The following is a 27166-nucleotide window of genomic DNA, read 5'->3' on the forward strand; positions in this document are numbered from 1 at the left end:
GCTCGCGCTCGCGCGGTGCCTTCTGGGAGTTGCAGTCTTAGACGCTCCCTTCCCGGGTGGCACCGATCGGACTCCGCGTCCCAGCATTCCCTGCGCGAACCCCGGAGCACTTCCGCCCTGTTGTGAAGTGGGTGTCTCGGTGGGTGAGTCCGGGTGGTGGGGCGGGGGCACCTGAGACTCAGGCTCTGGGCTGGAAGCTTAGGAGGTGGTGGTGTCCTAGAGGGCCAGGGAAGGTGAGAGGGGAGAAAGCAGCTTTTCTTGGCGGGCGGGGGGTGAGGGTGAGGGGCGGCCAGAGGATGGAGCGTCCGGAGATGGGAAGGGTCATAGAGGGGTCGGGGATGAGGAGGGAGATAGAAGGCCCTGGGAGCGAAGACGGTTCTAGAAAGGTATGTAGGTGAGGAGACAGAGAGAGGTTCTGGAGGTAGCAGAGTCCTAGAAGGGTCTGGAAACCACAGAGGGAAGGATAGACGGTTCTTGGGCCCTGGCAAGATGAAGAGAAAAAGGCCGGAGCTTGAAGCCCGACCTTAAAAATGGTGTTCCAGCCTCTACTCGCCCGCCTCGACAGACGTAGCAAATCTGATATCCCCTTACACTTCCTCTAATGGTTGTGACCTCTGGAACCCAGTAGGTGGGACTGGCTATCGTGTTCTGCCCCAAATCAGCACCCGCTTCCCTTCTGCCCGATGGAAGTGAATGGCACCTTCGTCCACTTTAGCGCTCTGGTTCCTCTTGGATTCTTCCACGTCCAGGGATCTTCAGACCTTTCAGTTTCTGTTATGTGTCCTGAATCTGCCCCTTTTCTGGTCAGGGTTTTGCACAAGGCTTTCATCTTTTCACCTCCCCAGCCTGGAAAAACGCATTGTAGTCAGCGTCACCTATTTAACCCACAAATCTGATTGTGCCTTCTGCTTAAAAACCTTCTTTCTCATCACCTGTAGAATTAAGTCCAAACACCTTAGCCGGATAGTCCAGACTTTTCATAAACTCCCTCTGCAGCCGAATCTTGTGCACCCCATGCTATTTGTTTTTTTCGGTTTCTTGGGGACGCTGTTTGGTTTTCCACCGTTATGTATGCCCTTCTCTCTGCTTAGAGTACACTTTTTCCGACCGTTCTCTGCCAAGAGAACTATTCTTCGGAGAACCAGCTAACCAACTTGAGTGTTACTTTGTTCAGTTTACCTTAAGCTGATTAAGTCACCCCCCAACCCCAGTTCTCACAGACCTCTTTTACCACTTTTGATCATAATTATCTGTGACTTTTTTTTTTTTTTTTGGTCTCTTCCACTAGACTGTAAGCTTATCCAGGACAGGAACAGCTTCTGAGTCACCGCCATTTCTTCATTGCCCAGCCCAGGATAGTAAATACTTGATGTAAATCATGTAAATCGGTAAATACTTAATGAATGTGTGAACAGTGACCATCCAGGGTGAGCTTTGCTGTACCAGTTTTTTTTTTTAATTTTTTAATGTTTGTTTATTTTGAAAAAAAATTTTTTTTAACGTTTATTTATTTTTGAGACAGAGAGAGACAGAGCATGAACGGGGGGAGGGACAGAGAGAGAGGGAGACACAGAATTGGAAGCAGGCTCCAGGCTCTGAGCCATCAGCCGAGAGCCCGACGCGGGGCTTGAACTCATGGACCGCGAGATCGTGACCTGAGCTGAAGTCGGACGCTTAACCGACTGAGCCACCCAGGCGCCCCTTATGTTTGTTTATTTTAAGAGAGAGAGAGAGGGAGCGAGCCAGAGCGTGAGCAGGGGAGGGGCAGAGAGAGAAGGAGACCTAGAATCTGAAGCAGGCTCCAGGCTCTGAGCTGTTGGCACAGAGCCTGATGTGGGGCTCAAACTGACAGGCTGTGAGATCATGACCTGAGCCGAAGTTGGACGCTCAACCGGCTGAGCCACCCAGGCGCCCCTTTTATGCCAGTCTTAAAGACTGCTTCTTCCAGTGGATTTCCAAGGACATGAGGCTTTAGTCTTTTCGTGCCTGTCAGGGCTGTCTTTGCTGGATGCTGATTCAATACCAATGGGAGTTTAAGCCGGGGATGGCAAGTACATAGAATGTGTGATACCACTTTTTCTTCCTGTGTCTGGTGGTCATAGCTAATTGGTGGCAACACATGTTGACATGGGATTCAGATATTGACATGGACAATGCTAAGGACTCTGTCCTTAGCACAGTGACTGAAGTTGGTGCTTTACATGAAGCCTGTTTGCTCTCCCTGGTTTAAACCCTTAAATGTTTAAGCAGTAGCCTGGACCATCAGCCAAATACACTGGCTAGCGTTTGGGGGCTCCTAGTTTCTTCTTCGGAAGTCACAGACCAGTCTTGGCCTTTCCCATGGGACTGGGGCAGCTCTCTTACCATCCCACTGTTCAGTGGGTGGGCTTTTAAGTCCACATCCATACTCAATACCCCAGGAGCCAGGAGGCCCCTTAGCTTCTCCCCTGTATTTGTAAAGGGATCTTGACCCAGTCAATACCTATCCCTCATTGCTTAGGGGAGTCAGTACGCTTTCTAGGTCTTCCTAGATGGTGGAAGAGCTCTTTCAGAGTATTTAGCTTGAAAGGTGGTAAAGTGACGACAGCCCATGATGACAGAAGCCTATCATCATCCACTATTTAGTCCTGGTATTTGAAACGATTTTTGAGTTGGTTGCCAATATTTAAAAAGCCAGAGTTCTAGCTTCTCTTGGAAAAAAGTAGGTGGCCTGGGAACTTGGCCAGTGTTCTCTCTGGTGCTATGTAGTTCGTCACAGCCCCTACTCCACTCATTTACCGATTTACATTGCCTGGCCCCTGTAGCCATTTAAATTTGTAGCCACTGACTTGAGTCTTCCTGCCCCTTTGCTCTATTCTCATCATACTAATTGGGGAATCTGGGGCAAATGCTGAGTACGGTCAAGCTGTAAGCTGTAGTCTTTTATTTATTTATTTTATTGACATTTTTTTAAACATTTATTTATTTTTGAGAGACAGAGAGAGCCAGAGCACGAGTGAGGAAGGGCCAGAGAGAGGAGACACAGAATCCAAAGCTCCAGGCTCTGAGCTTGTCAGCACAGAGCCTGAAGTGGGGCTTGAACCCACGAACCGTGGGATCATGACCTGAGCTGAAGTCAGATGCTCAACCAACTGAGCAATCACAGGTGCTCCTGTAAGCTTCAGTCTTGATTGGCAGCTGCAGAGTCCACATGACCTGTCCAGGGTCACACAGCTAATAATGGCAGGAGTGGAACTGGAACCCTGATTAGCTCCCTCCTGCCTTAACGTTCTTTCCACTCTCCTCCCATCTTCACAGGGGTTTGGGTGATTGGCAGACCTAGAGGAATCTATGTGGTGCAGTTAAGAAAAATGACTGGAAAGAACATATCTTGGCTTAGTCCCAACTCTGCTGCTTCCTAGTTGTGTGACCTTAAGTGAGTCCCTTCACAGAAGCTCAATTCCCTATATGTAAATTGAGGATATAGTGGACTCAACTTTATAGGAGAATTCTATTCTAAAGTTAGCACTCTGACTTTGGGAAATCTCATTTAGCCCAAAATCACAGTCAGCTTGAAAATCCTTTGGCAAGGAGCCATTTAGAAACCAACATGCTGTCTTTCAATAAGCTAACCAGCGCAGCTGGGTTTTCTTGTTTGAATGTCAGATGAAAGAGTTGGCTTGTGTTTAGGGACGCTGCTGTATGAAGCATTCTCTGTTCATACTCTGGAGAGAGAGGCTTGAGGGAATTCAGACCAACCTGGGGACCAAGAAAATCCTGCTTATTCTGGAATAGACACATAGCGAACAGAACTGGCTGCACCATTTAAATTATGTGCTTTTTTTTTTTTTTCCTCTTTCTGGTGTTTGCATGCAGTTTAATACATGTAAGTTAGAGATCAGTGTAGTGCAACTCCACACTAATGACGCTTGACTTGCTTGCCAGGAGGATTCAGTGAGATTGTGAATGTAGAGCACGTAGCACCAGACCTGGCACCTCATGGGCACTCAGGAGATGGGTACTCTTTGAGATTGTTTTTTTTTTAAATTTTTTTTTTCAACGTTTTTATTTATTTTTGGGACAGAGAGAGACAGAGCATGAACGGGGGAGGGGCAGAGAGAGAGGGAGACACAGAATCAGAAACAGGCTCCAGGCTCCGAGCCACCAGCCCAGAGCCCGACGCGGGGCTCGAACTCACGGACCGCGAGATCGTGACCTGGCTGAAGTCGGACGCTTAACCGACTGCGCCACCCAGGCGCCCCTGAGATTGTTGATCCTGGTGTGGCCCTGACATTCTTGGTCATCTTAGGACTGAGGGATGCCCTTGTCCTTTCTTTCTCCCAGCTCTGTGTAAAGTCACCCTGCCATTTGCTGACTGTATTGATCTCCCTCTGTGGATAGGCTGCAATTCCTATCTAAGAGAGTAGCAGGAAAAGCTTTCAGATTTGTATTTGTTTTATATATATATGTATGTATGTATGTATGTCCAAGTTAACATATAGCGTAGTAATGATTTCAGAGATAGAATTCAGTGATTTATTACTTACATATAACACTCAGTGCTCATCTCAATAAGTGCCCACCTTAATGCCCATCACCCATTTAGCCCATACTCCCTATCCAACACCCCACCAGCAACCCTCAGTTTGTTCTCTGTATTTAAGAGTCTCTTATGGTTTGTCTACCTCTCTGCTTTTGTCTTATTTTTGCTTCCCTTCCCCTATGTTCATCTGTTTTGTTTCTTAATTCCACATACGAGTGAAATCATGATATTTGCCTTTCTCTGACTGACTTATTTCACTTAGCATAATCCACTCTAGTTCTATCCATGTTGTTGCAAATGGTAAGATTTCATTCTTTTTGATCATGGAGTAATATTCCTTTGTATATGTATACTACATCTTCTTTATCCATTCATCAGTCGATGGACATTTGGGCACTTTGGCTATTGTTGATAGTCCTGCTATAAACATTGGGGTGCATGTGCCCCTTTGAATCAGCATTTTTGTATCCTTTGGATAAATACCTAGTATTGCAATTGTTGGATCATAGGGTAGTTCTGTATTTAATTTTTTGAGGAACTTCCATACTGTTTTCTAGAGTGGCTGCACCAGTTTACATTCCCACCGGCAATACAAAAGAGTTCCTCTTTCTCCGCATCCTTGCCAACATCTGTTGTTGCCTGAGTTGTTAATGTTAGCCATTCTGACAGGTGTGAGGTGGTATCTCATTGTGGTTTTGATTTGTATTTCCCTGATGATGATTGATGCTGAGCATCTTTTCATGTGTTCTTTAGCCATCTGGATGTCTTCTTTGGAAAAGTGTCTGTTCATGTCTTTTGCCCATTTCTTCACTGGATTATTTGTTTTTTGGGTATTGAGTTTGATAAGTTCTTAATAGATTTTGGATACTAGCCCTTTATCTGATATGTCATTTGCAAATGTCAGATTTGTATTTGAAACTAACCCTTGAACTTTCAAGTCTTCCCAGAAGAAAATACCTATTATCTGTGGCTCTTGGCTTTGGGACTGGTGGGACTACTAATTGCCTATTTTGTTGTAGTGTTAGTCTCTCTGTGCAGGAGCACAAACTTCTTTGCTTGCTCATTGACGGTCTCGCTCATTAGAAAGTAACTTTCATGAAGGTACAAACCGTCTTTCCCAGTTACTGTTGGCTGTGTAGATACCAGTACAGTGCAGGTACATAGTGGGACTCTGTAAATGACTGGTGAATTAGTCCTTGTGTGAGAGAGTGACACAAATACTTTTGGACTAGTGCGTGATTAAGGCTGTGACTAAAAAAGAAATTTCATGAAAAGTTAATTCTTTAGCTTAATATAAATGATGGACTTTCCATAGCCCAATAGGCTTTCGAGATACTGGATTTACCATTTTAATTAAAGGCAACAACACTTCCAATGGCCCTGCTATTTATCAGGCATTATGGATACAGAAATGAGTAAGATAGAGTCCTGGCCCTAATAATACAATTTAATGGTCAGAGGTAAGGACAGGTAACTACAACAGTGTAGGATGCCACTTTATAGTAAAGGCATGTGCCAATTGCTTTGGGAATACAGGACTGGAGAAGCGATTCTGGGAAAGCAGGGATGGGGCAGGGCATGACAAAGGCATGTTAAGGAATTCTTAACAGATGAGGTGACATTGACCTGGTAGCTGAGGGACAAGCAGGAAGCTGTCAGATGGTCATGAGTTGTGTTCGTAGTTCCTCCCTGAGTATGTAGAGGTCTTTAGGACAAGTCTTTATTTTTCATCACCCTTGCCTTGTTCCTGGAGAGTCCAGTCAGATGGCCTAAAATCTAAATACCAGCCCCTCTCCACTCTCAATTTGGCTGTGTCATTCCCATTTGGAAGGAGCTGATAGTTTCCTTTGAGTGGGTGCTTTTATGTCATCTAGATTTGTTGGGAATGACACAAAGAGCTCATTTTTCCAGATCACCCAGCACAAGTGTTGTCAGAGTCTTCCTTGTGTCAAAGAAGCAATCCCAGTTGTCCACTCAATAAGTGTTTTCGGAGAGCCTTCTGTGTGTAGCATCATGCTTGTTGTGGGGGTGGAGGAGGGAAGGGGTAAACTATGTTCCTCATCCTCAGTGAGGCCGTAATCTCTCTGGGGCCACACACATACACTCCCCTCTAATACAACATAGAAAGTGGCAAGTGTGACAGAGATAGAAATAGAAAGGAGGAAAGAATTCCTTCTGACATGAGCTAGAAGGTCATTTAAAAATCTAGTGTGCGGGGCGCCTGGGTGGCGCAGTTGGTTAAGCGTCCGACTTCAGCCAGGTCACGATCTCGCGGTCCGTGAGTTCGAGCCCCGCATCAGGCTCTGGGCTGATGGCTCAGAGCCTGGAGCCTGTTTCCGATTCTGTGTCTCCCTCTCTCTCTGCCCCTCCCCCGTTCATGCTCTGTCTCTCTCTGTCCCAAAAATAAATAAAAACGTTGAAAAAAAATTAAAAAAAAAAAAAATCTAGTGTGTGCAGAAGGGGATTAGTTATAACCCTTGCTTCATGACACATCACCATCACGAGCTGACTGTTGTCTGACTGAGCGGATTGTTTACCGAGCGCTGCCTCTGTGTGCTGAGCACTGTACTAGTCAGCTTATGATCTAGTGGGTAAGATAATTATAATCGAGCATGATCAGGTTTGTGGTAGAGAAACGTAGGTGGCATGGAAGCTTGTGGCATAGGAAGGATTGAATCTTGTTTCAGGGCACAGGGAGGGCCTCTTGGAAAGAGTACAATTGAAGTTGAGACCTAGCTAGGTGAAGAAAGGGAGGACACTTCCTAAAGGAGATGGTCCACAGCATGTGGGAGGGTTCCAAGGGCAGCAAGCTGTGTGGCTGGAGTGCCCTGACCAGTGGAACATGGTAAAGAGATGAGGTATAGACTTGGGCAAGGTTCACACTTGATTGTGAAGGATGTGGGAGGTCACCCAAGGGTGTTCAGCAGGAAGTGACCCGGTCAGATTTTGAGCTAGTCTGGATGTTGTGTGAAGAACTCTAGGTTGGGGTGAGAGGACAGAAGGCAGGGACATGAGTTAGGAGGCTGATCCAATGAAAAGCATGGTGACTCTCTGGCCTGAGGTGGCAGCATTGGGGGTCTAGATGCTTAGGAGGCCAGGAGGCACAGCTTGGTGATGAATTGGATGTGGGGGATGTTGAAGGAAGGTGATCCCTGGGTTTCTGGCATGGGTAAATTTTTTTTTTTTTTTAATATTTTAAAATGTTTATTTATTTTTGAGACAGAGAGACAGACAGAGAGAGAGACAGAGACAGAGACAGAGTATGAGCAGGGGAAGGGCAGAGAGAGAGACACACACACACCGAATCTGAAGCAGGCTCCAGGCTCTGAGCTGTCCGTGCAGAGCCCGACATGGGGCTTGAACTCACAGACCATGAAATCATGACCTGAGCCAAAGTCGGATGCTTAACTGACTGAGCCACCCAGGTGCCCCTGGCATGGGTAACTTGATAGAAGGTGGTGCCTTGGCTGGATGGAGAGCTCCAGAAGAGGGACGGGTCTGTAGGAGAAAATGATGAATTCAATTTGGGGCCCACTGAGTTTGAGGTGCCTAATAGACAGTCAAGTGGGAAATGTCCTGTAGATGATTGGATTTGGGGTCTGGAGGCAGGTCCTGGCTGGAGCTTTGGGAGTCATCAGTTTCAAGATGGTGAAAAATGCCAAATGGATGGGTTGGCCAAGAGGGAATGTAGAGTCAGAGGGGTTTTGCAAGGGGAGCACCCTTAAAGGAAAGCTGAAGGTCCGGAGAGAAAGGCCCTGTGGAGGGGGGTGGCATTTGGAACCCAACTTGAGGAAGGGTTAGACTGGGCATGTGTAGAGGAAGGAAGGCATGCTGGGGCCAGATTGTGATGGCCTCGATGCCAGAACACGGCGTTCAGCACATCACAGAGGATTTCGTGCTGTACTGTCCTCCTCCAGCGTGTGCTGGCTGCCAGCTTGGGGGCCAGGTTGTGGTCTGTCTTCCTGCTTGTGCCTATTCCTGTCTGAGCAGCCCTGCTCTGTGCAAAGGCAGTGGAAGGTTCGGGGTCCTCTTACTCACATTGTCTGTTGTCCCTTGTCCCTCTGCCTTCAGAGCCTTGGGGAGCATCACCTCTCCCAGGAATCCCTGGAAGTACACACCTTAAATGCAGGAAGACATTGAACGAGGACGGCCCAGCTGAAGCAAGGTGTCCGGAACAGGCCATGGCCATGGCCCTGGAAGCCCGGGCCCAGGCCTCTCCCCGACCAGAACCCGAAGAACTCCTTATTGTAAAGCTGGAAGGGGACTCATGGAGACCAGAGAGCAAACCTGGGGAGGAGGGCTTCGACCCTGGCCCTGAGGCTTCCCGCCGGCGCTTCAGGCAGTTCCGGTACAGGGATGCAGCCGGACCCCACGAGGCCTTCAGCCAGCTCTGGGCGCTCTGCTGTCACTGGCTGCGGCCAGAGATCCGCCTCAAAGAGCAGATCCTGGAGCTGCTGGTGCTGGAGCAGTTCCTGACTATCCTACCCAGGGAGGTCCAGGCTTGGGTGCAGGCGCGCCACCCTGAGAGTGGTGAGGAGGCGGTGGCCCTGGTGGAGGACTGGCACCGAGAGGTCCAGGCTGCGGGACAGAGGGTGAGGCGGCAGGGCTATGACTAGATTAATCATTGCCAAAAGCACAGTAATAGTAATAATTGTTGTTATCATCGACCAACTGACATATTTATTGAGCACTGCTGTGTAACAGACACTGTCTTCTGTGCTTTCCACCTAATCCTGTTTAATGAGATGGATACCGTTATCCTGATTTTACCAATGAGGAAACTGAGGCAGAGAAAAACAGGTAGTTGGCTCAAGGTCACACGGCATTAGACGGTAGAGCCAGGACGTGAATTCAGGCAGGCTGACACTGAAGGCTGACACATTCAGAACCACTGCCTAAACTGCCTTTCAGGACCATATTCACGGTGCAGTTGATTTGTATTGTGTTTCGCACGTGACAAAGCCTTTTTACATACGTGATCTCTTTGGGTGCTTAAGGCAGTAAGGTAGGTAGGTAGACAGAAGTAGCATTATCCTCCTCATTGTATACACTAAACTAAGGCCCAAAAAGTCAGGTGGCTCACAAAGCACAGTCAGTACGAACCAGAGCCTAAATCCAGATACTGAGGTTCCAAATTCATTGTTCTTTCTGTACACGACAGATGCCTCATGTGCAAGCCACGGGAATTAAAATACCTCTGAGGCATGAGGCTCAAATGAGATAGTAACTGACGTTTCTTGAGCACTCACTGTGTGTCAGACACCGTTCTAACCTTTCTGTATGTATTGCTCATCTTATCAGCACAGCTGCCCGATGAGGTAGGTACTGTTATGTCACTGGTTTTCAAGTGGGTAAACAGAGACTCAGAGGTAAGTGACATGTATAGATTTATATAACTTAAGTGGTAGAGCCAAGATGAGGGAAGTGAAAGCATCGTGGATTTAACACTCATAGTTTCAACAATTTGCAAGAGACTGAAGGCCCATGATACCATTTATAGTTTTTCTAGGGCACGACTTTTGAATCCTGCTTTTGGAGCTGGCATATGTAGAGCAAGTACTTGAACTGGCTGCGGGCTGAGCCAGCCACCCAGAACCTCCATCTCAACATACCCCTGTTCCTTCCCCTTGTTACACGGTCAGTAATTTTTGTGATGTTATATTTAATGATATATTGTTGGGGGAAATTATAGATTGAGAAGATCCCTTGCAAATGGCAGGGGTTTTCTGTACATCATAAAAGGTGAAGCTCTGTACAGATGTGAGATTGGGGGAAGAAAGGTTTATCGTCTGTGGGTTTGCTTTTTGGATTCTTTTTAATTTTTTAATGTTTATTTATTTTTGAGAGAGAGAGAGAGAGAGAGAGAGAGAATGGATGGGGGAGGGGCAGAAAGAGAGGGAGACCAAGAATCGGAAGCAGGCTCCAGGCTCTAAACTGTCAGCACAGAGTCGGACGTGGGGCTTGAACTCACGAACTGTGAGATCATGACCTGATCTAAAGTCAGATGCTTAATCGACTGAGCCACACACGTGCCCCTGCTTTTTGGATTCTTTTACAAACTGATTGAAGACACAGAAAACATAGGATTTAAAGTTAGTTCGAACTAAGTATGAGAGAGTGTACCTTATTCTAATATACCACCCCACCCTCCCGTATTATTTCTTTTAAAGAAACCATCTGTCTTAAGTGGCAGTGAAAAAACAAATGAACTTGAGACCCAGAATTGAGTTAATTGAGAACTGATTTAAATCAAGGTCTTAATGACTCTTTATCTGTAAAATGAGAGGGTTGGACTAGACCAAAAGTTCTCAAACTATACCCTTGTGAGCTGAGCAGAGGTTGAATTGCTTCTAAAATTGAAAAAAAAAAATAAATAAATAAGGTAATGGAATGTGCTCTATTATGTATTATTTTCCTGTGACTTTTATTTTTATTTTTTAACTTTCTACCTGCTCCTGAGTGCTCACAGATGTCAAAACAAATGGATAAGTAGCAAAGGAGCTCCGATGCCCCCACATATATGCTTGTGATTTTACATTGCAAGGTACCTGACTCAGTTACATTTTTTGCAAGGAAGACTTTTCCAAGTCTTACTAATGGAATGAAGTATGCTAACTCCGTTCCTCAGAGAGAACCGCCTGGAAAAGGCAGCGCTGCTGGGCTAAATGACCTCCAAGATATTTTCCTTAAAGAGACCTCTCAGCTGTGCTCTTGGGTGGGTTTTGGCTTGCTGACTCTGTCGTCACCTATTGCAGCAACCCTCTCCCCATTAGGTGCATAGGCATTTTTTTAAAATATATTTTTTAAGTTTATTTGTTTATTTTGAGAGAGAGAGAAAGCATGAGTTGGGGAGGGGCAGAGAGAAAATCTTGAGCAGGCTCCACACTGTCGGTGCAGAACCTGATGCAGGGCTCGAAGCTATGAACTGTGAGATCATGACCTGAGCCACAGTTGGATGCTTAACCAGCTGAGCCACCCAGGTGCCCCTGCAGAGGCACTTTTTAAAAAAACAGACTATTTTTTAGAGCAGTTTTAGGTTAACAGCAAAACTGAGTAGAAAGTGCAGAGGTTGCTCCTGTACCTCCAGTCTCCATGCATGCACATCATTCCCCACCAGAGTGGCACGTTGATCATGATCGATGAACTTAACTCGACACGTCCTTATCACCCAAAGTCCATAGTTTACATTAGGTGTCACTCTTGGTGTTGTACGTGCTGTGGATTTTGACAAATGTATAACAACATGTATTCACCATTATAGTTCATACGAGATAGTTTCACTGCCCTAAAATCCTTTGTGCTCCGCATATTTATCCTTCCCTTCCCCCAACCCCTAGCAACCATTGATTTTTTTGCTGTCTTCATACTTTCACCTTTTCCAAAGTGTCATATAGTCGGAATCATACAGTATGTACGTAGCCTTTTCAGAATGACTTCTTTCACTTAGGAGTATGCATTTAAAGTCCCTCCATATGTCTGCATGGTTTGATAGCACATTTCTTTTCAGTGTTGAGTAACATTCCATTGTCTAGATGTACTGCAGTTTATTACCTACTGAAGGATATCTTGGATGCTTCCAAGTTTTGGCAATTATGGGTAGAACTGCTATAAACATCCATGTGCAGGCTTTGTGTGGTGCACAGGCATTTTTGATGAATTCTTTACTCATCCCGACTCTAGCCAATATTCTACCAGTTTTTTCCTTCTCCTTGTCACTTGAATCTCCTTCTTTCTGTCTACAGTTGCCATCTACGGGATCAAAACCTCTGCATAGGCGTGGCAGTAGTTAGAGGAGCTAGAGCGGGGAGTGAGGATTGTTGTGGAGTCTAGTCCTGCAATTGCTCTGTAGATTGTAAGATTGTAACTATAACAAAGAGATTTATTTGTTTTTTTCCTTAAATAACCACAGTAGAATGTGGATAAGCACATGTTTGCTCCCTATGAGCCACACAAGACATTGGTGGATGGCCTCACTTGGAATGGATTTTTATGCTCTGGGCCCATACCTGTGTATCTTAAGGATAAACATCCCTCTCTTTGAGTGAGGATTGGAGTTTTCCCACCAGCCAAGGGTTTTTTGGAGTTCTGGAAGTTTGGCAAACTCATTAAGTTGCTGAAGGTGGATGTTAATATTTTGAGTCCAAAAATAAGACTCAGAGCAATGTATATAATTGCTACCTTTTGTAAAATAGGGAAGAAGTAAGAGTCTATATTCATAGATGCTTGTGTATAAAGAACCGAAAGGATGCGGAACAGTAGTCACCTGTGGGGAAGAGTAGGGAGAAGGAAGACCCTGGGCAGATGGGACAGGGACAGGGTAGGGATGGGGTATTTTCACTAAATGTACCTTTATATTTTCTGTTTTTGAACCAGGTGAGCATTGAAAATTACCTTTTGAAAAAATTGAAACACGTTTTTTTAAGTTTCTATAATGCAGTGAGGTTGTTACATTGTTGGGGTTTTAGGGCCAGGAAATAACATCTCTTCCATCTCTCAATGTGGAACCAAATGACAGATAAGAAATGAGCTTTATGATTGGTAATGCTGAGTGGGTACTGCCCTCTCTTAATTGGTTATTCCCTTTTATTATATACATGCCCTGTATCTCTGAGTACTCGTTCGCCTGAACTTCTACCTTGTAGCCACTTCTACTTTCCTTTCGAGTTATGGTGCCTTCTCTTTGCTTCTCCTTCTGTTTGAAGAGTAGATAAGACTTTCTAAAGCAGCACATACTTTTATTGCATTTTAAAATTCCATTTGTAGTTGTCTCTCCTTTTTCTTATATTTACTTTTGAATGTTCCTTGCCTTTCAGCAGGAATATTTAGAGCAATTATATTCAGTTACTGGTGTATCTGTTTTTATGTTTCCTTTTGTCATTTAATGTATACCTGGTTAACTTTTATCTTAATTTGATAACTTAAAAATTAATCGACTTTTGATGTTTAGAGATTAGTTTTTAATGTCATGAAAACTTTACATGATTTATCTCTTTATGATTCAAAAATGTTTGGAACAGTAGCAGCCTCATTGAGATGCTTGTATAGCTTCCCTGTGTTGAACAAAACATTAGTCATTTGGTGGTATAAGCGCTGGTCTGTTGACTAATGTCAGTCTCATGGCTTTCCTGTCATACTTTGAGTCATCTTTGGATCTTAGAAAGAGTCTGTTAACCTCTGGACCACAGCTGTACTCCACAGAACATTCCCTGCCCTACCATAATTGGTCTTCCTGAACTGACCATTGGGAATTTTGACTGTCTGTGTAGGAATTGGCCTTGTGTGCAGAAGAGACTGGGTCCTTAAAGGCAATGCAGGAATCTCAGCACTGTCCACTGCAGCCAGTGAATCACTGGCCTGAGGGACAGTCCCAGAAGCAGTGGGTGAAGAACTCATGCCCTGACCTTCCCGAGCATCTAGACACCAAGATAGTGCCACACTCCTTGAAAGAAAGTGGTGAGTACCAAGAATCAGGGAATGTCCGGGAGGAGAGGTGAGGGGTAGAGGGGGTAAGGAAGGGTGCACAGGGAGTAGGGATGTGCAGAATTCAAGACGGGGTGGATTGGTGTCTGGTGGACACACTGGGAAGTAAGGCAGGTAAGCGCTGTGCAAGGAGAGGAAGCGCCCAGCGCTGTTGGCGCCCCACTGAGTCATGCAGCCAGTTCAGGCCAGGGCCGGGGTCACGTGGTGATCATAGGAGTGTGAGGTGCATCTTACACACGGCCCATCTCTCGAGGCAGCTTAGGAGCCAGACGCTCTAGGATGGAAGTGAAAGGGGACATCTGCCCGGGATACCAGGACAGTCCCAGCTTGATGCAAGCATGGCATCTGGAAAGCTGGAGCCGGGAGGGGTGGTTTCTTGGGAACCAGAGTTTGGGTTTAGGAGACTTCTTCTTCTCCTCAGCTGTCCTCACTCCCCGAGTCCCTACTCTCCCAAAGACGGGGAGTGTTGGAGATTGGGAGGTGACTGCTGAGTCCCAGGTAAGCTGCTGTTTGTCCCTTCCTTCCTGTCCTTACTCCTCCTGTGCCCTTGCGCCTGTGCCCCTCTCCTCACTCTGTGGCCTGCCCTCAGCAGAAGGACATATGTCCTGGGGTATTAGCCTCTGCCCTTGGCCCCCAGTCTGCTGGCCTCTCCACGGTCATACTGCTCCTTACGACACTGGCCTCACACATGGTATCCCTGCGTCCGTTATCTTTCCCGGGGCCTGGTCGCGTTGCCAGGCCATTTCCAACTGAGGTCCCTGTCTTGTACATCTCACAGGAAGCCCTGGGCCCCAGCAAACATGCTGAGAAGGAGTTCTGCGAGGACCCCCCAGGAGACAGCTGTGGAAACGGCGTGTCCCTGGGTAAGGAAACCGTGCCCTCTCAAGAAGATGTTGTCGGGTTTCTGGTACACTCAGTTCCCAGAGGCTGTTTCATCACTCCCTTAAGACTTGGGGCTCTGCGAAGTCTGGAGCTTCAGACACAGGAAGAACACATGCGCTCTGTGGCCACAGCACTGGTGGCAGGGGTGGAGCATGGGGCGTGGGGTCTGCCCAGATAGAGGCTGGCGGCTGGCTTCCGAGGGCCTGCCCTCTGGGGGTCGTTTCCTCATTTCCTCAGTACACTCAGCATGCTCCTGGGGCTGTCTCAGAAATCCAGTCTTGGCAGCATCAAACAGGGTCCATCTCTCAGGGGCAGTCCCCAGTGAGCTGAGCCCATGAGACTGATGTACTAAACCACAGTGAGAAGTAAACGTCACGGGGCTCAAAACCCACACGGCCAGCACCGACTCCTGTTTTCGTAAGTGCGTCTCCACGGGAGCCAAACAAACACGAACCGTTTCCCTGCGGAGCTTGGGTCAGAATGATGGGTTAGACGTGAGAGAGGGATAAAGTGGAAGAGACAGTGATAGGCCCGCCTCCTGTTGGTGAGGGGAGACATGGGAAGCTTGTGGGTGCCTTGCCTGACAGCATAACTCCTTTTTTACATAAACCATGATATCTTGGGAAGATAGTGTTCAGCAGAACAAACTTTGGGAAATGTTGAACTGGGTAATCCTTAAGTTTCTTTTAGCTCTCAACTCTTTTTCATCTAGTTTTCCTCGAATATTTATTTATTACAAATTTTTTAAATGTTTATTTTTGAAAGAGAGAGAGAGAGACAGAGCACAAGCAGGGGAGGGACAGAGAGAGAGGGAGACACAGAATCTGAAGCAGGCTCTGGGCTGTGAGCTGTCAGCATGGAGCCTGATGTGGGGCTCGAACTCACAAACCGTGAGGTCATGACCTGAGCCGAAGTCAGATGCTTAACTGACTGAGCCACCCAGGCACCTGACCTTGAATATTTATTTTAATGAAAGGCTTCCTGTTTTTTTTTTTTAATATGAAATTTATTGTCAAATTGGTTTCCATACAACACCCAGTGCCCATCCCAACAGGTGTCCTCCTCAATACCCATCACCTACTTTCTCCTCCCTCCCGCCCCCCATCAACCTTCAGTTTATTTTCAGTTTTTAAAAAAATATTTTTTAATGTTTGTTTATTTTTGAGAGAGACAGAGACAGGGCTTGAGCGGGGGAGGGGCAGAGAGAGAGAGGGAGACACAGAATCTGAAGCAGGCTCCAGGCTCTGAGCTGTCAGCACAGAGCCCGTCACGGGGCTTGAACCCATGGACCGTGAGATCATGACCTGAGCTAAAGTCAGACGCCCAACTGACTGAGCCACCCAGGTGCCCCAGTTTATTTTCAGTTTTTAAGAGTCTCTTATGGTTTGGCTCCCTCCCTCTCTTTTATTTTTTCTTTCCCCTCCCCCATAGTCTTCTGTTAAGTTTCTCAGGATCCACATAAGAGTGAAAACATATGGTATCTGTCTTTCTCTGTATGCCTTATTTCACTTAGCATAACACCCTCCAGTTCCATCCATGTTGCTACAAATGGCCAAATTTCATTCTTTCTCATTGGCAAGTAGTATTCCATTGTGTATATAAACCACACTTTCTTTATCCATTCATCAGTTGATGGACATTTAGGCTCTTTCCATAGTTTAGCCATTGCTGAAAGTGCTGCTGTAAACATTGGGGTATAAGTGCCCCTAAGCATCAGCACTCCTATATCCCTTGGGTAAATTCCTAGTAGTGCTATTGCTGGGTCATAGGGTAGATCTATTTTTAATTTTTTGAGGAACCTCTACACTGTTTTCCAGAGCGGCTGCATCAGTTTGCATTCCCACCAACAGTGTAAGAGGTTTCCCGTTTCTCCACATCCTCTCCAGCATCTATAGTATCCTGATTCGTTTATTTTAGCCACTCTGACTGGCGTGAGGTGATATCTCAGTGGGTTTTGATTTGTATTTCCCTGATGAGGAGTGACGTTGAGCATCTTTTCATGTGCCTGTTGGCCATCTGGATGTCTTCTTTAGAGAAGTGTCTATTCACGTTTTCTGCCCATTTCTTCACTGGGTTATTTGTTTTTCGGGTGTGGAGTTTGGTGAGTTCTTTATAGATTTTGGATACTAACCCTTTGTCTGATATGTCATTTGCAAATATCTTTTCCCATTCTGTCGGTTGCCTTTTAGTTTTGTTGATTGTTTCCTTTGCAGTGCAGAAGCTTTTTATCTTCATGAGGTCCCAATAGTTCATTTTTGCTTTTAATTCCCTTGCCTTTGGAGATGTGTCAAGTAAGAAATTGCTGTGGCTGAGGTCAGAAAGGTTTTTCCCTGCTTTCTCCTCTAGGGTTTTGATGCTTTCTTGTCTCACATTCAGGTCCTTTATTTTTGTGAATGGTGTAAGAAAGTGGTCTAGTTTCATTCTTCTGCATGTTGCTGTCCAGTTCTCCCGACACCATTTGTTAAAAAGACTTTTTTCCATTGGATATTCTTTCCTGCTTTGTCAAAGATTAGTTGGCCATACTTTTGTGGGTCCAGTTCTGGAGTCTCTATTCTATTCCATTGGTCTATGTGTCTGTTTTTGTGCCAATACCATGCTGTCTTGATGATTTTAGCTTTGTAGTAGAGGCTAAAGTCTGGGATTGTGATGAGGCTGTTTTGTTGGGACAGCAGTCCTTTCTTTAGACATTGCAAAGTGTTTTAAAAAATAAGAAAATATATTTTCTCATGTTTTTGGACGTTGAGAGGAGGACATGCTCCAATCACAGTACAAAGTGGTTCTGCAGTGTCACGGCAGACCCTAGGTTCTTTTTCTCTCCTCTGCCGTCCTCAGTGTCAGCTTTGCACTAAAGTTATCATGTGTCATAATCAAAAGATACATGCCAATGGCAGTTGGGCTCACAAGTTTCCTAGTGAGAGAGACTCTCTCTGTCTCTCTCCCTGTCTCTTACACACACACACACACACACACACACACACACACACACATACACATACACACACACACTGAATGAGTGAGAGAGAGAGAAACCTTTCCTCCAGCCATTAAATTCATTCTGCTTGGGCTAGTTTAGGCCACGTGCCCATCTGTGGACAGGACCACTCACTCTTTGTGTGATATGTTTCGTAGCAACAACAAAGAAAGCAAATAAACAGAGCAAACTGGTCAATTAATGTTGGGAATTGGCATGGGAATGTCTGAATAGCTGCGTGCAGGGCAGTGCTCCGTTCCAGGGGCAGTTTGGACGAGCACTCTGCTCAGTGTGTCATTTGTACTTAATCTTTTCTTTTCTTTCTTTCTATTAGGGGCTCCAGTTTCCAAACCAGGTATGAACTGCCAGCGAGAGCAAGGACCAGGATTTTGGCGTCCGAGCTTTATCAATTCTGGAAAGAGGAACACTGCAGATTGCACCTTGGATAATGAGCAAACAAAACCAGCCCAGGCATCAGCCTGGAGAGATTCCAGGGCCTGGGAGGAACAACACCAATGGGACACGGAGGACATGAAGGTGTCAGGTGTGCACTGGGGCTATGAGGAGACCAAGACTTTTCTGGCAATTTTGAGTGAGTCTCCTTTCTCTGAAAAGCTCCGGACTTGTCACCAGAACCGCCAGGTTTACCGGGCCATTGCAGAGCGGCTGAGGGCAAGGGGCTTCCTGCGGACACTGGAGCAGTGTCGCTACAGAGTCAAAAACCTCCTGCGGAACTACCGGAAAGCCAAGAGCAGCCACCCACCAGGGACCTGCCCCTTCTATGAGGAGCTGGAGGCCCTGGTGAGGGCGCGGACAGCCATCAGAGCCACCGATGGCCCAGGAGAGGCTGTGGTGCTCCCCAGGCTGGGGGACAGTGATGCAGAGATGGATGAACAGGAGGAAGGGGGCTGGGAGCCTGAAGAGACAGCAGAAGATTGTAATGGTGATGACCTGGCCACTGATGAGTCTGTCCAGGAGCCTAGGATTCCAGGGGGCCCAGCTCTGTTCCAGAGTCGTATTGGTAAGCACAAGGGGGTTTAGTGGATCCTGACTCCAACTCTCCTACCAGCCAAACCTCTGCTCCCTGAGTTCAGGGCACAGACTGGATCGCAAGTCCAGATTGATGCCACTGGTGTTAAGTTCCTTAGATTGTCCTCAAACTCCTACTCTTTCCTTCTATGATCAATTTCCTAGAATGAGTTTTCTTAGTTATAGAAGCAAACTTTTAAAAACTTAAGGGACCTTAAAGAGCTAATTCAGTATTAGTTGACCCTTGAACAATGCAGGGCTAGAGTACTGATCTCTGCTCGTTTGATCGATGCACATTCAACTTTTGACTCCCGACAAACTTGACCATTGGTAGCATACTATGGACCAGAAGCCTTACTGATAGTATAAATAACATGTATTTATATGTTATATGTATTATATGTATATTCTTACAGTAAAGCAAGCTAGAGAAAAGGTGTTGTTAAAATCATAAGAAAATACATTTACACTACTGTATTATATATATAAAAAAATCTGTTGTATAAATGAATCTGTGCAGTTCAAACCCATCAACTATATTTGCCAAAGTGTGTCACTAGGAGTATGGATGGTCATAGTGTTACACGAGTGTTCCTTTTTTTTTTTAAGTTTTTAATGTTTATTTTTTTGAGAGGGACAGAGACAGTGTGACTGGGGTAGGGGCAGAGAGAGTGAGAGAGAGAGAATCCCAAGCAGGCTCCACGCCACCAGCACAGAGCCTGATGTGGGGCTCAAACCCACGAAACCATGAGATTATGACCTGAGCCAAAACCAAGTGTCGGACGCCTAACCGACCGAGCCACCCACGTGCTCCACACGAGTGTACTTTTAAGTTTAATGTGCATGAGAACATCAACTTGTGATTTTACGGTAAATTTAGGTAAGGAAAGATACTGAGTGAAGTTTTTAATATATAACAGAAATCACAACAGTATATAGTTGAACAAGTGATGTTTGAGAAACACCCAGTCATTGTAAAAGTGGAAAAACACTGAAGCCCAAGAGATGGAATGTCTTATGTAAAGTTACACAGTGAGGTAGGGGCAGAGTCAGGATCAGAGCCCAGAGTTCCTGCCTCCATCTTTATGTAGTTTTCCTCTCCACGATGCTGCCTCCCCAGGCTGCATCATTTACCTGCCGAGGAACTGAGAACAGAACACTTCCTGTTCATTCCTCCAAAAAGAGGAAAGGGCATCCTTAGTTGGATGCTCTTGTAACATTATTTGAGTTACGTTTCTGTCTAGGGACTCTCAGTTCCCTTGTTTGTTGAGAAGAAAGTTCATAAAATAAAACTAGAGGAATGTATTGAATGGATATAGAGAAAGTCTCTTAGATCCCAATTACAGGCCTTTCCCCACACCAGTCAACTGAAGCCAGAAGTGGGGTCACCTGGTATAATATGGCCACCTATATCTTTTTCAGCTAAGGCTCAAGAGTTAATGGAAAGTCTTAGAATTGGGTGGGGGTGGGAGACTCTGGCGCACCCCTCAGAAGCAAGGGAATATTCTTTGCTGGTGCCCCAGGTGCCTGGGAAATTTCTCCGTTGCCTGTGTTCTAGGCATGTATTGGAACGGGGGCCCCTGATCCCTGATGACCTGGGCTAGTCTCATTATGCCTCACAGTTCTGAACTCTTCACTCCCGACAGCAGGTGTGCACTGGGGCTACGAGGAGACCAAGGCCTTCCTGACCATTCTCAGTGAGTCCCCATTCTCTGAAAAGCTTCGCACATGCCACCAGAACAGCCAGGTTTACCGGGCCATTGCAGAGCGGCTGTGTGCACAGGGCTTCCTGCGGACACTGGAGCAATGTCGGTACAGATTCAAAAACCTCCTTCGAAGCTACCGGAAAGCCAAGAGCAGCCACCCACCAGGGACCTGCCCCTTCTATGAGGAGCTGGACTCACTGATGAGGGCACGGACTGCGGTCAGAGCCATGGGAACCCTCAGGGAGGCAGCGAGTCTCTCTAGGTCTGGGCAGAGCAGTACTGAGGCTGATGACCAGGAGGCCTGGGATGAGATGGCAGATGAAGTTGGCCTCAAATCTCCCACCCTGTGTCCAGACATCCCAGACACTGGTAAGCCTGGAGTAATTCGATGTCCACCAAATCCACAGGCATGAGAGATTAAGGGGGCCGGATCATTATCATTTGCCTCTGAACTACAAGAGTGGGTGGAATTGACCAGGAAAAGCATTTGTGATTTGCTTAGTGTAATTGCCCAAATGAGAGAAGTAGTCAGGTCTTGATTTTACGGGGATTTTTTGGTAAATTATAGAGTTTATTCAATTTCACAAGATAAGAGGCTATATGGAATGTACTAGGAGAGGGAGGTGTTCCTTATTGAGTAGAGGGATGGGGAAGTTGGCCAGAGAGACTGACTAGCTGATTGTGTGTGTGGCCTGGGCCTCATGGCTCCCTTGGCAGGGTCACCTTGTTCCAGGCTCTATTCTCTGCTTTGCAGGTCACACATTTATATATGCACTGGAACTTGAGAAGTTTCACATTAGTCACATCATAAGATGTGAGATAGAAAATATAAGATACGTGGGGCGCCTGGGGGCTCTGTCGGTTAAGCATCCGACTTCAGCTCAGGTCATGATCTCATAGTCTGCGAGTTCGAGCCCCACATCGGGCTCTGTGCTGACAGCTCAGAGCCTGGAGCCTGCTTCAGATTCTGTGTCTCTCTCTCTGCCCCTCTCCCTGCTCACACAGTCTCTTTCTCTCAAAAATAAACATTAAAAAAAAAAAAAGAAAATATAGGATATCATTGTAGCTAAATTTGTAAGACACAAGATAAGATATATAAGTAGATATTAACTAATGAACGAAGAAAACTGCATTTCTGTGTATTTTCAGGTTTTGAGATGAGGCATAAGGACGAAGACCAGATTTCAGAGCAAGATATTTTTGAGGATTTGCCTGGAGCCTTATCAAAATGTACTGGAGAGGATGTTTGCCACCCTCATGACTGGGGGCAAGACAGTGAAAATGAAGGTGGAGGTGAAGGGCAGTGGGGAAATCCCCCCCAGGAGCAGTGGGAAGAATGTTCTTCTGAAGAGGACTTAGAAAAACTTATCGACCACCAAGGCCTGTACCTGGAAGAGAAGCCCTACAAGTGTGACACGTGTGTGAAAAGCTTCAGTCGGAGCTCGCACTTCATTGCCCACCAGCGGATCCACACAGGCGAGAAGCCTTACAAATGCCCTGAATGTGGGAAAGGCTTTAGCGATCGCTCCAACCTCAATACCCATCAGAGAATCCACACAGGAGAGAAGCCCTACAGGTGCCTTGAGTGTGGGAAAAGCTTTAGCGATCACTCCAATCTTGTCACCCACCAGAGAATCCACACAGGGGAAAAGCCCTATAAATGTGGGCAATGCTGGAAAAGCTTCAACCAGAGCTCCAACCTCCTGAAACATCAGAGAATCCACGTGGGAGGCAATCCTGATCATTGCTGCGAGGCAGGGGAAACCTTTGGCCAAAGCCCATCCTTCAGTGCTCCCTGGAGGAACTCTACGGAAGAGACATCTCTTGAACAACCTCAGAGTGCCAGCAAGAACTTGAATTCTGGCCCACATGGCACCAGCTCAGGGGAAAAGCTGTATCCGTGTCCTGAATGTGGAAGAACCTTCTCTAAGAGCTCTGCCCTCATTAGTCACCAAAGGATCCATACGGGAGAGAAGCCGTATGAATGTGCTGAATGTGGGAAGAACTTCAGTAAGAGCTCCACGCTGGCTAACCACCAGCGAACCCACACGGGGGAGAAGCCATACACGTGTGTGGACTGTGGGAAGGGCTTCAGTGAGCGCTCCAAGCTCATCACGCACCAGAGAGTGCACACGGGAGAGAAACCCTACAAATGCCTTGAGTGTGGCAAGTTCTTTCGTGACCGTTCCAACCTCATTACTCACCAGCGGATTCACACGGGAGAGAAGCCTTACAAGTGCAGAGAGTGTGGGAAATGTTTTAACCAGAGCTCCAGTCTCATTATTCACCAGAGAATCCACACTGGGGAGAAGCCCTACAAGTGCACAGAGTGTGGCAAAGACTTCAACAATAGCTCCCATTTCAGCGCCCACCGGAGAACCCACGCAGGAGGAAAAGCATCGTAGGAGGCCCCCCGCCCCCCGTCACGGCAAAGAGAGAAACGCATATTGAAATCTCCCCGGAGCGTAAGATGTGTGCTAGGAGCTTTCCGAATTCTTACGCTTGGTGTATACCCAGGCAAGTTATCTTGGCCTAATCCAGGTTATTTGGAAGTGAATTACAGATGCTAAGGGTCTGGATTTGAAGGCACTTTTCTTAAGTGTAATTTGTTTTTCTCCTGTTAAAAAACCCTGTGCAACCCTCAGGCCCTCCTTATATTTGCTGTCACGTGAGGACTTGATCAGTGTTTGAGCCAAACTGGTCATGTAGGAGTTTAGAGGTACATTAGGGGTCCTGAGCAGTGAGTCCAAACCTCGCTGTGCCTTCACACTGTCCACAGGTACACGTGTTCTGTTGGCACACATCAAATTCTCACGTGGCGGATTTCGGTTGGGGTGTATCCGTACAGGAGAGCTTTAAGACTGGCGAGAGAGGGCATAATTGGGAATCAGTGGCTTAAAGCAGACCGCCATGACCTCAGCAAAGAGGAGGAACCTCAGTGATGTCCTTGATAAATTATTAACAATAGCAAAAGTAGCTGGTATTTATCGAGCACTTACTCTGGCAGGCTCCGTGCTAAGCACTTTGTGCACATCATCTCATCTCCTCCTCACAGCGGTGCCGGGAGATAGGTACTAATAGTGTCCCCATTTCCCAGAGGAGAGAGCCGAGGCTTGGGAAAGCCAAGTAACTTGCCTGGTGGCGCATCTGAAAATGGCAGAGGCAGGCTTTAACCAGATCTGTCTCTGGAGCCTAAGGTGTTCCTGACCATTCTCCTGAATCCCCTTCTGCATTAGGGCAGGTAACTCAGGTGTGAGGATCCCAAAGCACTTTGTGGACCACATTTCCTACTAAAATTCCTTTATGAATTCTCCTTTTAGCAAATAGGGAAACCGAGAATCCCTAAAGAGCAGAGGGCCTGGGATGGTCTGAACCGGCAATGCTTTGAGCAAGACTGAGCTATTATTAAAGCACTTGCTGTGGGTTTCTATCTTTGCAACAATATGGGTGAGCGATACAGGGGGTTGAGACAGGGAAGACCTGTAACCACAGTGATGTTTCTCCCCATGAGATACTGCTTTGGGGAAGGAAATGGGGTTTAAGAATTTCCCTTTCCTCAGGGAGTCAGTCCTGCTCAAGTTAGACTTGGCTGAACTGAACGTTAAGCCTTACAGGAACTTGGGCCTCTAGTTTTGCCTCCCCGGGCCTTTCCCTGTTGGCGGAAGCTGTGTTTCTGATGGCCATGCCATGGCTGATCAGGGGGGAGGTGGGAGGAGTTGGTGTGCTCCCACTGAGAGGGCACCGAATGCTGTCCTGCAGCCCAGCTGCATGGCACAATTTCATCCTGTGAGAAGGAGCGTGAGGCAGCCGGGTCCTCACATGCTGAAGAATGCAGCGGTCAGGACCTATGGGTGCCCTGGGTTCTCCCTGCTTTATCCCGTTCCTGCACCCCCGGTCAGGGATAGCTCCCTGCCTCCAGGCTGCAAAAAGTTTGTGTTTAGTCACTTTGTGGAGAAGGGTAACCCCCTTTGGGGACGGGGGTGCAGAGCTTTGAAGTACTGAGTGCGTGCGGGTGTGGTGCGAAGCCACAGGCTGCTGTCTGAACTTCCGTCCTGGGGCTGCTGCGGACGGCATTGGCTCCCCAGTGTGTACGTACCCGGGACTTCCAGATCTGTCTCCTGCCCTGGGCTCTCCTCTTAGGAGCCCGGTCTCCGCCCTGCCAGTCCAACCTGAGTGACTCCGGGGCCTCTCCAGCCACCTGTGCCCCCCCTCCTCCCCCCCCCACCCCCCCACGCACTGTGACCCCCTGCAGCCATCTTCAGCCTGGGCCCATCCATTCGGCATGCACGTTACGTACACACTGGCCCACAAAGCAGCCTCCTTCATACAACGCCGGTGAGGCACACACAGTCAGACTCCTACAGACTCAGGGCCCCAGACACGCTCTCCCTCCTAAGGGCATTTTCCAGTGGGCCGTGGTTCCCCAGCACCGCGGGCAGTCTTCCCAGTGGAGCCTACGGTCAGAATGAATGTGGTGAAGCATCCCCTTCTCTCAGTCTTGATGCCACCTCTCCTTCCGATGCTCCTTAGTGTCCTCTCTGAGCAGCAGACACCAGTGTCGAGCCCCTGCCCAGGCTGCGACTGGAGGCTCGTGCTACATGTAGCGCGAGGTCAGGGAAGGCCTGGCAGGAGAGGGGTTCAAGTTGTGCCGGAGTCCAGGGGGGCAGCCGCTGCTTCCCGCGGCTCCTGGCTGCTGTCTCTCCCGACATCACCATTACCACTACCGTGTCTTTAGCGCCATCTTTTCCGTCACTCTGACTAGAGGCAAATCTGGAACTATCTCCACCTCCCTCTACTTCCCCGCCCCATGCTGGGGACCTCACTGCCCTCTGGTGCACTTCCCACCCGGTCCCTGTCAGAACCCTGGGAGGAGCCTGCGCCCGGTGACCCTGCCCTGTGCTGCCCGGAGGAAGAGGCCCCTCTTCTCAGTGTGGCTCAGGCTCCCCACTTCTCAAGGCTGAGAGCTGCTTTGTTCTAAGAGCCACTTAGCTGAGTCAAGAGCGTCAGAACGGGCAAGGGCAGGATCCAGTTGAACAATTTTACCTACACACAGTGAACAGATAGAAAAAGGGTCCACACAGACATCACGTTTCTAATGAGGGTGCGGTGAGGGATTCCCTTGATATGGGAACCGTTCTGATCCTGTCTGCTATTACGTAATACTTTCTGAAGTCACATTTATTTTTCACATTTTCATTGTTGGAAAAGACTCCATAACTGTGGCGCCTAGAGGGTGAGGAAGGGAGAAAAAGGAAACACAATGTGCCTCTAAGGCTGGTTCTGGATCAGCCTTACAGATTCATGTGAGCCCACGCAGGAGAGGAGCCTCGGGCAGCAGTGACCGAGCCACTGGCACTGGAATCTCTTGGGAGTCACCGGGGCTCAGGGAGCCCTACTGTGGTGCCAAGTGACAAATATAACACCTGGGGGAAAGGACTCCCCTTCTTTCTTCAATGTAGAACATGGCCTGGCCTCAGTTTTTTGGGGCGTCCACAGACCACAGAGAAGCTTCTGCAAAGTTAGAGGCAATGGAGATGAGCATGAGGGTCAAGGGCATGTCCTGGTGATGGTGAGCAGCTGCTTTGAGACCCTCACTCCAACTTCACCGGGTAGGGGGTGGGCAGGGCAGGAGAATACCCCTATAGACAGCAGCCGACAAGGAAAAGCTTGTTCACGATCATATATGCAGCCCCTGACCCAACCCCAGTCCTGAAGTTTCCCAGAAACAGAGGAGGTGAGGCAAGCCGGGCTGGAGGTCACGCTAAGCCCTTCCGGCACATCCTGGGCATTTTCTCCAGGGACTTTCCTTGAGCAACTAATTTCTTATGAAAACTAGACATTGGTGATTGATCTTAGTGACTGTGAAATGAAAATGGGATAAATTTTGGCCACCAGGAGGCTCAGAGGTTCAAGATCCAGTTCCAAAAACTGAGCAGGCCCTTTTGGTTAGCAATTTGTGCATCGATCCCTGACTTCATTTTGTCTGGCTTTGTTTTCACTTCCTTATCTTTTACTATTTTCTGTTTTTTTTGGTGGTATGTACATCTCTTAAAGCTGGTCAAATCCTATTTTGGGATGCAGTGGCCTGATGAATTAATAAATTATTCTGATGAAACAAAGAAAAAATAAGACTGTTTTGGATTCTTCTGGCATTTTCCTTGTTGAACTCAAAGCATGGAGGAAAGGGGGTGTAAATCAGGGGTACACATTGAGGCTGTGGGGGAGGATTGGGGCGCATGATCTCATACCCTTTGTGCTGGACTGGTATCTTCCTTTCACTGTTCTCCGTGGTTCTTCATACATGAGTGGATGTACGAGCTCATGAGGCGTTACCTTTTGTCCATAACAGGTGGCTCCTCGGTCTGCTGGCCATCTCCACATGTCTGCTTTGATATTTCCCCTGGGGTCTCTGTGTTAGGAAATCTGAGGTATCTGGGACCCAAATGATGCAAAGATTATGGATGAAAAGAAAGAAAGGCTTGCCAAAGGGGCCGAATTTTACCTGACTCTTCTGATTTGCCCCCCCCCCCGGCCCCCAGTTCAGGAACAGAGCTGACACACTTTGTACTTGAGGAG

At 47.3% G+C, this 27166-nt stretch overlaps 1 protein-coding gene across 8 annotated transcripts; it reads left to right on the forward strand.

Annotated features, from left to right (window-relative positions):
- The first annotated feature begins 24 nt into the window (after positions 1-24).
- Positions 25-26719, forward strand: ZSCAN20 (zinc finger and SCAN domain containing 20). Of its 8 annotated transcripts, none has more exons than XM_086716380.1 (9): positions 96-143; positions 2979-3153; positions 8594-9114; positions 13789-13975; positions 14424-14500; positions 14781-14865; positions 18190-18876; positions 20531-20959; positions 21740-26719. In XM_086716380.1, the coding sequence occupies exons 3-9, from the start codon at positions 8704-8706 to the stop codon at positions 22993-22995; spliced, it is 3132 nt and encodes a 1043-aa protein (XP_086572506.1). In that variant the 5' UTR covers positions 96-143; positions 2979-3153; positions 8594-8703; the 3' UTR covers positions 22996-26719. The 8 variants fall into 8 exon arrangements, with proteins under 8 accessions (XP_086572507.1, XP_086572505.1, XP_086572511.1 ...); XM_086716382.1 differs by having other exon boundaries at positions 2979-3145; XM_086716381.1 differs by lacking the exon at positions 2979-3153 and having other exon boundaries at positions 25-139.
- Positions 26720-27166: the final 447 nt, after the last annotated feature.

Source organism: Puma concolor, chromosome C1, assembly GCF_028749965.1.
Source record: "Puma concolor isolate L17-30 chromosome C1, mPumCon1.1.hap2, whole genome shotgun sequence".
Classification (NCBI taxonomy): domain Eukaryota; kingdom Metazoa; phylum Chordata; class Mammalia; order Carnivora; family Felidae; genus Puma; species Puma concolor.